Source organism: Pseudophryne corroboree, chromosome 6, assembly GCF_028390025.1.
Source record: "Pseudophryne corroboree isolate aPseCor3 chromosome 6, aPseCor3.hap2, whole genome shotgun sequence".
In the NCBI taxonomy this organism is placed as follows: Eukaryota; Metazoa; Chordata; class Amphibia; order Anura; family Myobatrachidae; genus Pseudophryne; species Pseudophryne corroboree.
In genome coordinates, this window is record NC_086449.1 from 107245960 (window position 1) to 107264393 (window position 18434).

Genomic DNA, 18434 nt, shown 5'->3' on the forward strand with positions numbered 1-18434 from the left:
TACCTCATTGGTCTGTCTTATTTATAGCTAATTTAGAAGACTGCTTTTTCAAAATGGCTGCCTCCACTGTTCGTGAGAGATAGATTGGAGCGTTTGAAATGGCTGTTCCAACCAGTTTACTTTGCAAACAAATGTGCACCATTTTATATAGAGAAACCTTTTTTAAGAACTATAATTTGTCTTGAATCCACTACATCTATAAAACCTAGAAAAGGTTTTGTTTTGGGGTTGTTGTTTTTTTTTTTTTTTTTTTTTTTTTCACTTCATGTAAAGAAAATAATGGGCATTGTTGAAGATTTATAATTAAGTAAATGCAAAAAGTAGATAGGGAATACAGACTAGGGACGTGCGGTGAGCTAAATAGCTCAGGAGGCACTGCTTAGCACCAGAGACAGATTTACAAGCAATATATGAGTCAAAGGGTACATCTGGGTACTATACACAGGTGTAGCAGTATAAACTCCTGGAAATTTGGAGAGTTATGATCAGAGATGTGCGGAAAAGTTAGCCAGGTGAGGTACTGCCTCACCTGCCATAGACTTTTTACTCCAGAGTTTTGGCTATAAAAATTATTAGAATGATGCAAAGAAGATATTTCAAACATATTCTTTGTATTTTTCATATACTTTACACCAGAGGTTCTCAAACTCGGTCCTCGGGGGCACACACAGTGCATGTTTTGCAGGTAACCCAGCAGGTGCACAGGTGTATTAATTACTCACTGACACATTTTAAAAGGTCCACAGGTGGAGCTAATTATTTCACTTGCGATTCTGTGAGGAGACCTGCAAAACATGCACTGTGTGTGCACCCGAGGACCGAGTTTGAGAACCTCTGCTTTACACAGTCAAAACACTGGTAAAAATGTAAGTATGACAGGAACGGCTCTGCCTCACCCCACCGCATGTCACTGATACAGACCTACGTATTTTATATTCCCATCACACTGTGGAGGCAGCCATTTTATAGACTAAAAAAATATTAATTAGAATGTAGACTAACAAGACACTAGAAACCAGTACTGCATGCATGTTAAGTGGTGCCTAAGGGGCAGATGTTCTAAGCCTTGAAGAGAAAGTACCGGCCAATCAGCTTCCAACTGCTGTGTTTCATAACATGGCCGTTAGGAGCTGATTGGCTGATATTTTATCCCACCCACTTGATCTCTCTCCAAGGCTTAGTACATAGATCCCAAAGTACCAGCCAGTCAGCTCCTAACTGCCATGTTGTAGATTGTATTTGAAAAATGACAAGAGCTGGTTGGTAGTTTCTCTCTCTCTCTCTCCCAAGGGTTAGTACATCTGCCCCTAAGTCATGTCACTGGTCACTAGGAAATGTGATACGCTGCATAGGGATCAGCACACAACTGACTACTTGTCCTGACTACACTGTGTAGGTGACAGGACAATGTTTCTTCCAGGAAGTCTATTATACTGAAATCTTACATGACTTTTATGATGACTTTTATCAATGTCAGTAATACAAGTTGGGTATATGTTTCAGAGGATCATAATGCTTTGCTTAACAATACTCTGGTAATCTTTTTATGGGGCAAGATTTAGAATCTCAGGGCAGCTCTCATAGTTCAGAAACATGACGAATATGTAGAAGATGCAAGGTTAGCAGAGTGAGAGGCTGGAGGAGGACATGGTGATTCGGCTACGCAGATGTTTAGCAAAATCCACTTGTGTCTGGGACAGAACTTTGTTGATGATAGATTTTGGCAGCCACCCCTGTGAGAAAGAAAAGGTATTATTACATAATGCCTAGTTAATGACAAGTCACCATAATCAGTGTATATCTGTACCTTTGGTCTTGCAGGTGCAAAAGATATGAGTCCTAACCGGTGTGTGTGCGTGTGTAATTGCTGAACTGCATGATCCACTTTTGCGTGTACACGCCCTTCCTGAGCTTGGCTTATGTACCCCTTCCCTCTCCACCTGTTCAGGTGGGTGTGCGTTTGCTTTCTGAGGGTGCACAGAGGGGTATTACTTAAGATACACTACACAGACTGACTGCACCAGCCCCATAATATCCATTCAGGAACACATTTGACTGGCTCTTTTTCATCCACTAGGGGTCACTGGAGTACTCTTGGGATATGGACGGTGTTAGCAAGGACTGGGCACTGAATATTCAAATTTCAGTAACTTTGCTCCCCTCCATACTCCCAGAATACCTCAGTGTTTTTTCGGTGCTCACATGGACAGGAAGCACAAGTGTGGACCTCCAGAGGGGGACATACATTTTTTTTTTTAATTTTAAATATTTTGTTTTTATTTTTTATACATTACAATCCTTTCCCAGCTTACACAAAAGCTATGGGTCCAGGATTACAGAAGCTGCTGCGTGCAGCTCTTGGCGTGTCGGGCCTCACAAAGGAGCCCCCTCACAGCCACATGCAGCTCAGCTACCTTCAGCTGAGGCTGCAGAAAGTACTGAACGGAGCTTGCTGGAAAAAGCCCCGTCAGAGCCCAAGTACATCCGCTACCTTCAGCTGAGGCTGCAGAACGGAGCTTGCTGTAGAAGCCCCGTCAGAGCACAGGAACCAAGGTATTTATGACCGGGGCGGTCAGCTCACGCTGCCGCCCCGCCGTGTGGGGGGACTGCTCTGTGCGTCGCCCCAGGCATCCCGCTGCTCTGTCCCCGCCACCGCTGTTATCAGCTCCCCGCCGCCGCTCCCCTATTCCCGGCCGCCGCTCCGTGGGACGCGCTGGACGGCCGCTGCAGGCGCCGTTCTCAGCGCTCCCTGCCTGTAATGCAATCAGACCGCGGTCAGCGTTCAGTGCTGCCGCGGTCTGTTCCTGTAACGGCCGGAGGCTTAGGGGAAGGTAACTGCTCAGACCGCGGACAGCGTTCACTGCTGCCGCGGTCTGTCTCAACGGCCGGCAGCTCAGCACTGCCAGCGCTCCCTGCACACGCTAAGGGGGTAGCGGGGGGGGGGGGGAGATGCCGGCGCCTATGATCACTCAGACCGCGGACAGTGCACACTGCTGCCGCGGTCTGTCCCTGTGAAACAGCCCTCTTAACTAGTGGGCTCATGCTGGGCAGTCAGGAGTTTCCCTGTCCCTATTACATGTAGCGCAGCTGCAGGGGGGGGAGAGAGATTATGCCACAGCAGCAGCAATAGATCTATACTTAACACAATGCAGCCCCTTTTTTTTTTTTTTTATCTATGCATTAGTGTAGCATTTGTTATATCATACAAGATGTTATACCATAGAAAATGTATATAAAATACTGTATGTATATATGGTCATGTAAGGAAATATGCTATATGTTCTTTGACTATAAGCACATGGATGGAGGCCATTTTAATCATACTTTCTGTTTCTTTTCCAGAACGTTCCTGTCCTACAACACTGCTCCACCGGATGGCGCAGGGGTGTTGGTAGGAATTTTTGAATCAGGTTTCTTATGGTCTAGCCACGTGCACTGCATTTTGACCATATACACATTTTCGCAATTTTACTGAGGTGGAATTGGTCTGTCTTTGTCTATTTATTTAGTTACATAATAAGTAAGTCACCAGCAAAGACAGGAAAGTTGTTTCACTGCAGTGGGTTCCCGGTGAGTTCTACCACATGCACAGTATTTCTTTATCATCCACTAGGGGTCACTGGAGTACTCTTGGGATATGGACGGGCTTCCGTAGGAACAGCACTGAATATTTAAATTTAGAACACTCCACCCCTCCATATCCCAGAGTACCTCAGTGTACTACCTCAGTGTTTTTTCTGTGCTCGAAGTAGCAACAGCTCTGTGGCTAAGAGTCACAATTATTTTGAATTTTTATTTTTATATATTTTTCTATTCTATACATCCCTTTCCCCCTTCCAAAAGGCAGGGTCAGGGATAGTGCAGCTGCTGATAGCAGCAGGGGCGTGTCGGGCCTCTCTGAAAGAGCTCCCTCACAGCCACACACACTTCCTGCAGGCTGGCCGGCGCTTACTAAGAAGCCCCGTCGGAGCCTCATCACAGAAGCAACAATTGAGGGGGGAGAACGGGGCGGTCAGCTTCCGCTGCCGCCCCGAGGTGTGGAGAAGGCGCTGGTGTCTTTCGGCTGACTGCCGCCCGCCGCAGCTGCTCCGGCCGCCGGGTAACATAGCCGCCCGCTGTCTTACACTGCTCCCGCGTCTCTGAAGTCGGGTCCGCCCGCCGCTTCTCTCGCTGCTCCGGCCGCCGGGTCTCATAACGCTGCTCCGGTGCTTCTTACAATACCCGCGTCTCTGGACGGGTCCGCCCGCCGCTTCTCCCGCTGCTCCGGCCGCCGCTTGATCCGCTGCTGCCCGTGTCTCATAGCGCTGACACGCGCTCCCAGTCTTCCAGGTCCCGGGGTGCCCGCTGCCCGGCCCGCACTGCACGCTATGGAGCAGATGCGAGGGGGGGGAGAAAGGACAGCAGCAACAGGCTGTTGGTAGTATAGCACACATTTATATAGCTATATAATGAGGTTTATACTGGCAGGGAGGCTGTTCATAATATCAGTATGAAACTACACTGTGATTATATGCATAAGCATGGGGGCCATTTTAACCATGCTTCCTGTGTCTTCCTGCTGTGATTCCAGAAAGTTCCAGTACTACATCTCTATTCCACCGGAGGCGCAGGGGTGTTAGTGGGAATTTGGGATCACATTTCATAGTACTGGCCACGTGTACTGCACTTGGCCAGATAGATATATATATATATATATATATACACAAAGACACCTTACTACTATTTTACTGAGTCGTGCAAGTGTCTGTATTTTGTGTATTGTATTGTCTGTCGCCATAATGAGTAAGGCAACAGCAAAAACTAAAAAGCATAATTGCAAAGTCTGTAGCAGTGTGTTACCGGATGGATCTACCACATGTACAGTATGTTTTGTGGATTCGGTTCAGAATACCATTTCTGCTCCAGTTTTACAACCAATGTCCTCACCGGACCCTCCGTGGGGTATGTTAGTAAATGTACTGGATAGGTTACAATCAGAATTGACCGCCGCTCGTCAGGAGCGGGAAACGGCAAGATCTGAGTCTAGGGTGAGACCGCCAGAACTACCGGAGGCGGCTCAGCCTTGCGTAAGGTCCAAAGGTAAACGGGATAAATTTCATATGTCTTATGATTTTCCAATTTCTGCTATGTTGCATTCTGACGATTCCATGCCAGACCTCACGGAACAAGATGAGGTGAGGAGGGCGAAGTGGAGTCAGATGGCGCGGATTTTAACAGTTCCGGCATTGATGATCTCATCAGAGCGGTACGTCAGTCTCTGAAGTTTACTGAAACTGAGGAGCCTCTCACAAATGATCAGGTCGTATTTACTAAACGACAAAAAACTCCAATAAGTTTTCCTGTGTCGGAATCTCTTAATCAGATGTTAGTAGAAACACGACAGAATCCAGATAAACGGTTTTCTATACCTCGCAGATTTAAGTCTAGTTACCCGTTTCCAGACTCGGTAACGTGTACATGGGAGAATCCACCAATAGTTGATTCTTCAGTGTCGAAGCTTACCAAGAAATTAACCATACCAATGCCAGCAGCGACTACGCTTAAAGATCCTTCAGATCGCAAGATAGAAACTATGCTAAAATCCATGTATGTAGCAGCAGGTGTGATGCTGAGACCTGGATTGGTTGGCATTTGGGTCACTAAGGCGCTCATAATATGGCTTACAGAACTCAAATCTGCTTTACATGACGAAAACCTGATACTTCTTGTAAATCAAATGAGTGAGGCTGTAGAGTATCTCTGTACAGCGTCGACTGACGTCTGTCAGCTCACTTCTCGTATTTCATTGTCGCTAGTTACGGCACGAAGAGCACTCTGGCTGCGTGCTTATCATGCGGAGGCAGAGGTCAAACGAGGTATAGAGGCGTTGCCTTACGATGGCAAGAAGCTGTTTGGTCCTGAATTGGACGCATGGATTGCTGAGGCTACGGGAGGTAGGTCTGTTTTCTTACCATTGCCTCCACCGGTATCAAGAAGGAGGTACGCTGGACCTTCGTTCAAATCCTTTAGACATCAGTCCTTTCGAGGACGTGGCAGAGGAACAGCCACGCCTGCTAGACGTGGTCGCGGACGTGGTTTCCAACAAATCAACACAACTCGCCAGGACGCTGAGGTTACCGACAAGCCAGTGGCATGACGGGCTACCAGCCCATCTCGGCTCTCCGATTGTGGGAGCACGCCTTCAGACGTTCCATTTGGCGTGGTTCCACACATCCGCGGATGGGTGGATCCGCAATTTAGTGTTAAAAGGTTACAAAATACAGTTCGACTGTCTTCCGCCTCTGCGGTTTTTCAAGACAGGATTGCCTCTGTCGGACGACAAGAGGACGGTTCTGCAAATTGCCATTCAGTCCCTACTGGATTCGGCAGTTTTGATTCCGGTCCCTGTACACCAACAGGGTCAGGGTTATTATTCAAGTCTGTTTGTGGTACCGAAGCCGGATGGCTCAGTCAGACCAATATTGAACTTAAAGGGTCTCGATCAGTACGTAACTTACTACAGATTCAAAATGGAGTCTCTGCGTTCGGTGATTGCGGGTTTAGAGCCAAAGGAATTTATGATTGCGCTAGATCTCAAGGATGCGTACTTACACATTCCAATTTGGCAGCCTCATCAGAAATTCTTACGGTTTGCAATACGCCAGAACCATTACCAGTTTCAGGCTCTACCGTTTGGCCTGTCATCAGCGCCTCGGGTATTCACCAAAGTGATGTCTGTGATGATAGCTCATCTCAGATCCCTGGGAGTGACAATAGTTCCGTATTTAGACGATCTGCTCATCAAAGCTCCGTCTCAACAGATACTTCTCCAACATGCGCTGCTAACATACGATGTACTGGTTCACCACGGTTGGATTGTCAACTTCAAGAAATCACATCTAATTCCGTCTCAACGCCTTCAATTCCTAGGTATGATTCTCGATACGGTCAATCAAAGAATTTACCTACCACAGCAGAAAGTACAAATTCTACGCCATCTAGTACAATTAGTGCTCAAGCCACGCACAGTGTCTGTACTCTTGTGCATTCGCCTCTTAGGCACAATGGTGGCAGCTTTCAAAGCGCTTCAGTTCGGAAGATTTCTCTCGCGTCCTTTTCAACTGAATGTGCTCGCCCAGTGGTCGGGCTCGCATCTGCAGATTCACCACAGGGTGAGGTTGTCGCCAAGGGCAAGAGTATCTCTGCTCTGGTGGCTCAAGGAACACAATTTAACCGCAGGAAGACGGTTCGGAGGCTGGAATTGGATAATTCTAACTACGGACGCCAGTCTCAGAGGTTGGGGAGCGGTAATTCAAAATTGTCAGCTCCAGGGTCTCTGGGCGGATCACGAAAAATTGCTGTCTATAAATGTCCTGGAACTCCGCGCAATTTACAATGCGCTACGACAAGCAGTGCACATGCTTCTCTCTCAGCCTGTCCAAGTGCAGTCAGACAATGCGACGGCGGTCGCATACATCAACAAATAAGGAGGAACGAGAAGCCGCATGGCAATGCGGGAAGTAGCTCGAATCCTCAATTGGGCGGAATGCCACCAGGTGATGTTGTCGGCCGGGTTATTTTCCGGGAGTGGACAACTGGGAAGCGGATTATCTCAGTCGTCGGGATTTTCATCCAGGCGAATGGGCATTAAATCCAGAAGTGTTTCACATGTTGGTTCAGAGATGGGGTTATCCTCAGGTGGACCTGATGGCGTCTCGACACAATCACCAAACGTTCCAGTATGTGTCCAGAACAAGAGATCCAAAGGCAGTGGCGGTGGATGCTCTCACTGTCGCGTGGCCGTACAGTCTTGTGTATCTGTTTCCACCTTTTCCGTTGCTCCCTCTGGTGCTAAAACGGATCAAAAGAGAGTCTGTCACAGTCATACTAGTGGCGCCTCATTGGCCTCGGAGAGCTTGGTTCTCGGATCTCCGAGGACTACTCGCAGACGATCCTTGGCCGCTCCCACTACGTCCAGACCTGTTACAACAGGGTCCGTTCCTTTACCCCGATTTAGCGCGGCTGCGTTTGACGGGGTGGCTGAAGAGAGGGCATTCCAGAATTGGTTATACCAACCATGTTACGAGCTAGGAAGCCGGTTACGGCAGCTCATTATTACAGAATATGGCGTGCCTATATAGGTTGGTGTGAAGCTCGGAAGTTTCCGACATCATCTTTCAAGTTATCCCGCCTTTTGTTGTTTCTACAAACAGGGTTAGATGGAGGACTGCGTTTATATACACTAAAGGTGCAGGTATCTGCTTTGTCAATTTACTTTCAAAGACGATTGGCTCTATTGCCGTCTATACGCACTTTTCTCCAAGGTGTCCTCAGAGTACAGTCTCCATTCATTCCACCTACAGCGCCATGGGACTTGAATCTGGTTTTAGAGTTCCTACAGTCTTTATATTTTGAACCCTTACAGCAAGTGGATATAAAGTTTCTCACTTGGAAAACAATTTTTCTTCTAGCCTTAGCTTCGGCAAGGCGTGTTTCGGATTTGGGTGCCTTGTCATGCAAGTCACCGTATTTGGTGTTTCATGATGACAGAGCGGAGCTTCGGACGAATCCCGCTTTCTTACCAAAGGTAGTGTCATCTTTTCACATCAATCAACCAATAGTAGTTCCTGTGTTGACAGCACATTCTGGAACTCTGGATGTGGTACGCGCATTACGCGTTTATGTATCCCGAACGTCTTCAGTTCGTAAGACGGATACGTTGTTTGTTCTCTATGATGCTGCCAAGATGGGTTGGCCAGCGTCTAAACAAACCTTATCCAGATGGATAAAACTAACCATACGTCAGGCTTACCTTCATGCTAGGTTACAACCACCTACATCAGTAACCGCTCATTCCACACGTTCTGTGGGAACTTCATGGGCAGCTGGTCGAGGAGCTTCTACGACACAGCATTGCCGTGCAGCTACATAGTCATCAGTGCACACGTTTGTGCGCTTTTACAATTTTGATACGTTTGCGGCATCAGCATCTAGCTTTGGCCGCCTAGTGTTACAGGTGCCAAACAGCTCTCCCGCCCACGAGGGAAGCTTTGGTACGTCCCAAGAGTACTCCAGTGACCCCTAGTGGATGAAAAAGAAAATAGGATTGTGGTACTTACCAGGTAATTCCTTTTCTTTGAATCCATAGGGGGCACTGGACGCCCACCCAGAGCAGTTTTACCTGGTTGTGGTAAGTTCAGTGGATCTTATGGTAACACATTCTCACCGATTTATCGGTTATGGTGTCAACTGGTTAGTTGTCAGTTACGTTATGTGTCAACTTTATTGTTGTCCGTTATGTTATAATGTTATAGGCAATTCTCCATTGTTCATCCTCTCTATCCTGTTCGCCTCAGGAAAAAACAAAAAACACTGAAGTATTCTGGGAGTATGGAGGGGAGCAGAGTTACTGAAATTTGAATATTCAGTGCCCAGTCCTTGCTAACACCGTCCATATCCCAAGAGTACTCCAGTGCCCCCTATGGATTCAAAGAAAAGGATTTACCTGGTAAGTACCAAAATCCTATTTTTTGCCATGAGAATACACAGCACCCCTGTATCCCATGTGTATTCATTTACTCTGCACGCTGCAGAGCCAGGAATATAGCAATAAGCAGAGAAAGACTAAATCAGATTATTCAGTGCAGCGGCCCTCACCCCGGGTTTATCTCTTGCCAAGGTCGTTATCGCACTCCTGACTGACTGGGGAAGGTCTGGGCTCCCTTACTGACCTAGTTCTCTGGCTACTGCAATAAGCGCCTGTATCATAAACCTCCCTACCAATCAGCAAGCAGGCCTGTCCAGTCACTTTTTCACTGAAGCATTATACATACATACATACATACATACATACATACATACATACATACATTATATATATATAATATATTATTATTTTTTTTACATTTACTTTATAGTGGATTATTACCTTATGGAAAAATACAGCTTCTAGATCTATCCAAATCACACACTGACCTTTACAAAGAAACAGTTTATGTATAATTTACGTTGGTATTCTATAGGTGTATATACATTACAGTTATTATTTGATATGATTTCTTATGAACACTAGTGGTTGCTTAATCATGTACCTAGCAACTGTGATCTGACAGAGCAGGGGATGCGTGTAGCATCACAAGAGTCGAGATTCCAGGGGTCATGTGACCGACGGTGGAATCCTGACACCGATCAGGAGCCCTGTGCCGGGGTGGGAGTTAGGGTTAGGCACTAGGCGGGTGGTTAGCCGTAACCCCAGGAGGGTTAGTGTACGTACCCCCACCCCAGAAGTGTCGAGATTCTCCGCCGGCATCCCGAACGTCAGGATATCATACTGATCACCAGAGCAGAAAGACATTTGCAGTGCATAGGCCTTCGAGGATTGGTGAATAAACAAACGTCAATCAAATTCAAACTGATCATTTTAAAATAAAACTTAGCATTTACCCAAACCAACTATTGATAGATTTGTCCCATCTGCATTTGATCATATAGGATAACCTGCCATCAAAATGTGTCCATTGGACAAGGTCTATGACTTTGTGTACCATGTACTTCAAAGCACCAATCACTGATTGTCAGGGAGCAAAGATGGGAGACTGCAATAAATTTAATAATGGATGCAGAGTAGGGAAAAATAAATAATTTGGGGGGAGGTCAGATAGTATGTACAAGGAATGCTGGGAGGCCTCTGGTGTATGTTCCGAGCATGTGGAGACATCTATTGGCATGTTGGGTGGTCAGAGTGGCATGTTGGAAGACATGTGGCATTTGAGGCTATTTTAGAGCATGTGGGAGGTATCAGTAGTATTTGTAGACATTTTGCAGCAAGAGGGAGCAATGCACCCATGAATCGTGTAGGTGACAAGTCCACTATAATTATAGGATGTGTTTCTATTTAGTACATATAATAGATAGTAGTAATACAATGTATAGGGAACGTACCTTCAGGTCAATGCTGAGAAGCCAGGTTAATTTGGTTTTTGATGGGTCTTCTAGCACTGGGTGTAGAACCATACAAGTGGGTCCATTTTCTGCCCTGTAATGTAGCATTATATAAGCATACAGTATTTAGTATCTGTATACATTTCTACGAAACATTTACACTATAATGTAAATTCATGCTAAGTGTACCTAATATATCCTTTCTGGTCTGGCATTCCCCCAAACCTCGTTGACATCCCTGCAAGGATGCAGGTGGACCCTCTCCTCTTGTTGCATCGCACACTCACAAAATCCCTGGGGCCCACAATATTCCCGGGAGTCTCTGCTGCTTTCTCGTGTGTTATCATCGTGTCCTTTCCAATCTTCTGGAGAATCTGGGGAGAAGACAAAAATGACAGTAAGGAACTGATAGGTTGATTACTTTATTTCTCTCCAAGGCTTAATACTTCTGCCCCTTTATACTGTAACCGCAGACTTTCCCCTTGGTGGCTATTCCCATGTTCCCTTATCACCATAAGGGAAACCCACAGTGTTCTGTTCAATGGCAAAAGGCTTCTCCCATTTGATATAAAGAAAAAATGTGATGCTGTCAGGATCCCTACTACTGCTCACACTCTTCCCAACAGCTCAGACACATATATGGCACCAAATCGGAATCACTACAGTTTTACTGGATCAGAAAGTGGCTCTTTTTCCAAGCTTCACAGGACTACTTACCTCTTCCAGTAAAATCCATACAGTAGGTATCTTAGAAACAACACAATTTTATCCAATGCCGCTATATAAGTACGGTAAATTGTTCCTCCACGTCTGACCACATGTTCTTACAGCACGCTTGCGCAAGTAGTTCAACCTCCCCGGCCTATACAGGCCACTTTATGCAGATCACTTCACTGTGGCCTCTTTAAGTCGTTAAGCACAAGGATCCTTCTATGTTGATTTGTGAGAGAGATTTAGGAATTGATTAAATGGAAGATTGGAGAGACGTTCACAGTGCTGCAAACATTGTCACTGTTGAACATCTTGGGGGTAATTCAGTTGTTTATCCCCTTGCCTGGCATAGTCGCATGCAGGAGTATGTTACCTGACCAGGTCGCATCACATGCGATGCGCTGTCCCGCTGTGTGCCCCGGTTAGTAGATTAGGAGGTATGTTCTGCACAACTGCAGAATGGATCTCTTCTATTGTGCTGTGGGGGGTTAAAATCATAAAAGAGAAAATACACTGGCCACAAGGTAAGAGGAGGGGGGGTTGTTACAGGAAAAAGGGCTGTAAACAGAGCGGGTGTGGGTTATAAAACACGTGGGGGGGGGGGGGGGGGGTACTACTATAAGGAATCAAGATCACTGGGGTTCTATTGTCAATGGGAGGTGGGACGTTATTTTATAATAGGGGCCCATAGGGAGGGGGGGGGGGACTATATATATATATATATATATATATATATATATATATATAAAATGAAATATTTTTATATATTACAAATATTTTTTACACTTTATTCAGTACTAAAAGTATATATTTTCTCAGCGGTTTTGTGGGGAACAAATCGCCAATTAGGTGGTAAGTGGGTGCAAGACACTAGAGGGTTCCCACCGGCAGCCATTCAATTGTGCTGCTGTATGCAGGGCCAAAACTAGGATAGTGGCCTCAATCAGAGCTAACGATATATAACATCGCTGTACCCACTACACAATCCGCCATACAATGACGCAATATTTTGTTACATGCTTAATGTAATAACACCTTGGATACATGTGATATATGCATGGTGTGTTTTTCATAACTGAGGGTAATATTGCCTTTCCCAGGGTGAGAGGAGTAGCCCAGTGCCAGATTAACAATGGGGCGGATGGAGCTTCAATTCCAGGCCTCCACATAAAAATGGGCCCATCATCATGACAGTATGTAGATAACAAGCCACCTAGCTGGCCACATGATCAGCCATAAATCAGAAGTGTTAAAATTGTATTTCTAGTTTTCTCACAAAAATTCTGCAATTGTTCTATTTGTATGTGTTTTGTGAGGTAGTGGGTCTGATAGTGTAGGGGTGTACACACCCACAAAGCACTGACCACACCCAAGTGGTACTGACCACACCCACACATTACTGGCCACACCCACATGACACTGGCCACACCCACACAGCGATGGTCACTGCTCCTCCTCTTCTCAGTATAGGACCATTAAACATTTTCAGCCCCAGGCCCAAGTGGCCCTTCATCCGGCCCTGGGAGTAGCTATAATTGTGGTAGAAGATGAGAGAGAACATTTCCCCCAGTGCAGAGTTCCCAAAACTCTGCCATTACAGTCCAGGTTTTAAGGATACCCATGCTTGAGTCCAGATGGTTAAATCAAATTGACAGGTACTAATTAAGTCACCTGTGCTCAAGCATGGATATCCATAAAAACTGGACTGTAATTCTGGCGTTTGGGAAACTCTGCCCCCCAGTGTATGAAAAACTGCTAACCTAAGGGCAGATGTATTGACCTGGAGAAGGGATAAAGAAGTGATAAAGCAGCGATAAGTGCAAGGTGATAACACACCAGCCAATCATTACAGATTTGAAAAATGACAGGAGCTGATTGGCTGCTGCGTTATCACCTTCCATTTATCACTTTATCCCTTCTCCAGGTTAATACATCTGCCCCCTGATCTCTGTTTTTGTACCACCTCAGATACTTGTGTGATTATATGCTAGCTACAGTATATATGGCTTTAGCTACCTGTCACTGGGACATATGTACCAAAGCTTGGAGAGAAATAAAGTGGAGAGAGATAAAGTACCAGCCAATCAGCTCCTAACTGTCTTTCTCTGACGTCCTAAGTGGATGCTGGGACTCCGTAAGGACCATGGGGAATAGCGGCTCCGCAGGAGACTGGGCACAACTAAAGAAAGCTTTAGGACTACCTGGTGTGCACTGGCTCCTCCCACTATGACCCTCCTCCAGACCTCAGTTAGAATTTTGTGCCCGGCTGAGCTGGATGCACACTAGGGGCTCTCCTGAGCTCCTAGAAAGAAAGTATATTTTAGGTTTTTTATTTTACAGTGAGATCTGCTGGCAACAGACTCACTGCAGCGAGGGACTAAGGGGAGAAGAAGCAGCGAACCTACCTAACTGGTGGTAGTTTGGGCTTCTTAGGCTACTGGACACCATTAGCTCCAGAGGGATCGACCGCAGGACCTGACCTTGGTGTTCGGTCCCGGAGCCGCGCCGCCGGCCCCCTTACAGAGCCAGAAGCAAGAAGTGTTCCGGAAAATCGTCGGCAGAAGACTTCTGTCTTCAACAAGGTAGCGCACAGCACTGCAGCTGTGCGCCATTGCGCCTCATGCACACCTCACACTCCGGTCACTGATGGGTGCAGGGCGCTGGGGGGGGGCGCCCTGAGGGCAATATAAGACACCTTGGCTGGCAAATCATCACAATATATAGTCCCAGGGCTATATATGTGATAAATTACCCCTGCCAGAATCCATGAAAAAAGCGGGAGAAAAGTCAGCCGAAAAAGGGGCGGGGCTATCTCCCTCAGCACACTGGTGCCATTTTTTCTTCACAGTGCAGCTGGAAGACAGCTCCCCAGGCTCTCCCCTGTAGTTTTCAGGCTCAAAGGGTTAAAAAGAGAGGGGGGGCACTAAATTTAGGCGCAATATTTGTATACAAGCAGCTATTGGGGGAAAAATCACTCAGTTATAGTGTTAATCCCTGCATTATATAGCGCTCTGGTGTGTGCTGGCATACTCTCTCTCTGTCTCCCCAAAGGACTTTGTGGGGTCCTGTCCTCAGTCAGAGCATTCCCTGTGTGTGTGCGGTGTGTCGGTACGGCTGTGTCGACATGTTGGATGAGGAAGGTTACGTGGAGGCGGAGCAGAGGCCGATAAATGGGATGTCGCCCCCTGTGGGGCCGACACCAGAGTGGATGGATAGGTGGAAGGTATTAACCGACAATGTCAACTCCTTACATAAAAGGCTGGATGACGTAACAGCTGTGGGACAGCCGGCTTCTCAGCCCGCGCCTGCCCAGGCGTCTCAAAGGCCATCAGGGGCTCAAAAAACGCCCGTTACCTCAGATGGCAGACACAGATGTCGACACGGAGTCTGACTCCAGTGTCGACGAGGTTGAGATATATACACAATCCACTAGGAACATCCGTTACATGATCTCGGCAATGAAAAATGTGTTACACATTTCTGACATGAACCCAAGTACCACATAAAAGGGGTTTTATTTTTGGGGAGAAAAAGCAGCCAGTGTTTTGTTCCCCCATCAGATGAGTGAATGAAGTGTGTAAAGAAGCGTGGGTTCCCCCGATAAGAAACTGGTAATTTCTAAAAAGTTACTGATGGCGTACCCTTTCCCGCCAGAGGATAGGTCACGTTGGGAGATATCCCCTAGGGTGGATAAGGTGCTCACACGTTTGTCAAAAAAGGTGGCACTGCCGTCTTAGGATACGGCCACCTTGAAGGATTGAAGGAGCCTGCTGATAAAAAGCAGGAGGCTATCCTGAAGTCTGTATATACACACTCAGGTTCTATACTGAGACCTGCACTTGCCTCAGCATAAATAGTGCTGCTGCAGCGTGGTCTGATACCCTGTCAGATAATATTAATACCCTAGACAGGGATAATATTTTGCTAACATAGAGCATATTAAAGACGTCGTCTTATATATGAAGGATGCACAGAGGGATATTTGCCGGCTGGCATCCAGAATTAATGCAATGTCCATTCTGCCAGGAGGGTATTAGAGACCCGGCAGTGGACAGGTGATGCTGCCTTTAAAAGGCACATGGAGATTCTGCCTTATAAGGGTGAGGAATTGTTTGGGGATGGTCTCTGGGACCTCGTATCCACAGCAACAGCTGGGAAGAAACAAATTTTACCTCAGGTTTCCTCACAGCCTAAGAAAGCACCGTATTTTCAGGTACAGTCCTTTCGGCTTCAGAAAAGCAAGCGGGTCAAAGGCGCTTCCTTTCTGCACAGAGACAAGGGAAGAAGGAAAAAGCTGCACCAGACAGCCAGTTCCCAGGATCAAAAATCTTCCCCCGCTTCCTCTGAGTCCACCGCATGACGCTGGGGCTCCACAGGTGGAGACAGGTGCGGTGGGGGCGCGTCTCGGGAACTTCAGGGACCAGTGGGCTTGCCCACAGGTGGATCCCTAGGTTCTGCAAGTAGTATCACAGGGATACAGGCTGGAGTTCGAGGCGACTCCCCCTCGCCGTTACCTCACATCAGCCTTGCCTGCTGCCCTCGGAGAAAGGTAGTACTGGCGGCAATTCACAAGCTGTACTTCCAGCAGGTGAAATCAAGGTACCCCTCCTTCAACAAGGCCGGGGTTACTATTCCAAAATGTTGTGGTACCGAAACCAGACGGTTCGGTGAGACCCATTCTAAAATTGAAATCCTTGAACACTTATATACGAAGGTTCAAGTTCAAAATGGAATCGCTCAGGGCGATTATTGCAAGCCTGGAGAATTTCATGGTATCACTGGACATCAAGGATGCTTACCTGCATGTCCCTATTTACCCTCTTCACCAGGAGTACCTCAAAATTGTGGTACAGGATTGTCATTACCAATTCCAGACGTTGCCGTTGGTCTGTCCCCGGCACCGAGGGTATTTACCAAGGTAATGGCCGAAATAATTATCACGTACTTGGACGATCTCCTTATAAAGGCGAGGTCCAGGGAGCAGTTGTTCGTCGGAGTAGCACTATCTCGGGAAGTGCTACAACAGCACGGCTGGATTCTGAATATTCCAAAGTCGCAGCTGGTTCCTAGGACGCGTCTACTGTTCCTGGGTATGGTTCTGGACACAGAACAGGATAAAAAGGGTTTCTCCCGGAGGAGAAGTCCAAGGAGTTGTCGTCTCTAGACAGAGACCTCCTAATACAAATACAGGTGTCGGTGCATCCATGCACGCGAGCCCTGGGAAAGATGGTAGCTTCTTACGAAGAAATTCCATTCGCCAGGTCCCATGCAAGGATCTTCCAGTGGGATCGGTTGGACAAGTGGTCCGGGTCGCATCTTCAGATGCATCGGCGGATAACCCTGTCTCCAAGGGCCAGGGTGTCGCTATTGTGGTGGCTGCAGAGTGCTCATCTTCTAGGGGGCCGCAGATTCGGCATACAGGACTGGGTCCTGGTGACCACGGATGCCAGCCTTCGAGGCTGGGGGGCAGTCACACAGGGAAGAAACTTCCAAGGCCTATGGAAAAGTCAGGAGACTTCCCTACACATAAATATTCTGGAACTAAGGGCCATTTACAATGCCCTAAGTCAGGCTAGACCCCTGCTTCAACACCGGCCGGTGCTGATCCAGTCAGACAACATCACGGCGGTCGCTCATGAAAACCGACAGGGCGGCACAAGAAGCAGGATGGCGATGGCAGAAGCCACAAGGATTCTCCGATGGGCGGAAAATCATGTGTTAGCACTGTCAGCAGTGTTCATTCCCGGAGTGGACAACTGAGAAGCAGACTTTCTCAGCAGACACGACCTCCACCCGGGAGAGTGGGGACTTCATCCAGAAGTCTTCCAAATGATTGTACACCGTTGGGAAAGGCCACAGGTGGACATGATGGCGTCCCGCCTCACAAAAAGCTACAAAGATATTGCGCCAGGTCAAGGGATCCTCAGGCGACAGCTGTGGACGCTCTGGTAACACCGTGGGTGTACCAGTCGGTGTATGTGTTCCCTTCTCTGCCTCTCTTACCCAGGGTAATGAGAATAATAAGAAGGAGAGGAGTAAGAACTATACTCATTGTTCCGGGTTGGCCAAGAAGAGCTTGGTACCCAGAACTCCAAGAAATGATCTCAGAGGACCCATGGCCTCTGCCGCTCAGACAAGACCTGCTGCAGCAGGGGGCCTGTCTGTTCCAAGACGTACCGCGGCTGCGTTTGACGGCATGGCAGTTGAACGCCGGATCCTGAAGGAAAAGGGCATTCCGGAGGAAGTTATCCCTACGCTAATTAAAGCTAGGAAAGAAGTGAACGCAAACCATTATCACCACATATGGCGGAAATATGTTGCGTGCTGTGAGGCCAGGAAGGCCCCAAAGGAGGAATTTCAGCTAGGTCGATTTCTGCACTTCCTACAGTCAGAGGTGACTATGGGCCTAAAATTGGGTTCCATTAAGGTCCAGATTTCGGCTCTATCGATTTTCTTCCAAAATAGAACTGGCTTCACTGCCTGAAGTTCAGACTTTTGTTAAGGGAGTGCTGCATAGTCAGCCCCCGTTTGTGCCTCCAGTGGCACCGTGGGATCTCAACGTGGTGTTGGATTTCCTGAAGTCGCATTGGGTTGAGCCACTAAAATCCGTGGAGCTACAATACCTCACGTGGAAAGTGGTCATGCTGTGGGCCTTGGCGTTGGCCAGGCGTGTATCAGAATTGGCGGCTTTGTCATGCAAAAGCCCTTATCTGTATTTTATATGGATAAGGCGGAATTGAGGGCTCGTTCCCAATTCCTTCCTAAGGTGGTATCAGTTTTTCATGTGAACCAACCTATTGTGG

At 47.2% G+C, this 18434-nt stretch overlaps 1 protein-coding gene across 1 annotated transcript in view; it reads right to left on the reverse strand.

The window, feature by feature from the left end:
• Positions 1-287: 287 nt before the first annotated feature.
• STAR (steroidogenic acute regulatory protein) overlaps positions 288-18434 on the reverse strand; it is a 29088-nt gene continuing 10941 nt past the window's right edge. Inside the window, exons 5-7 of the mRNA XM_063931619.1 lie at positions 11110-11294; positions 10921-11014; positions 288-1733 (exon numbers count right to left, since the gene is read on the reverse strand). Coding sequence (XP_063787689.1) covers positions 1620-1733; positions 10921-11014; positions 11110-11294 — 393 coding nt within the window. The 3' untranslated portion in view covers positions 288-1619. The remainder of the gene's footprint in view (positions 1734-10920; positions 11015-11109; positions 11295-18434) is intronic.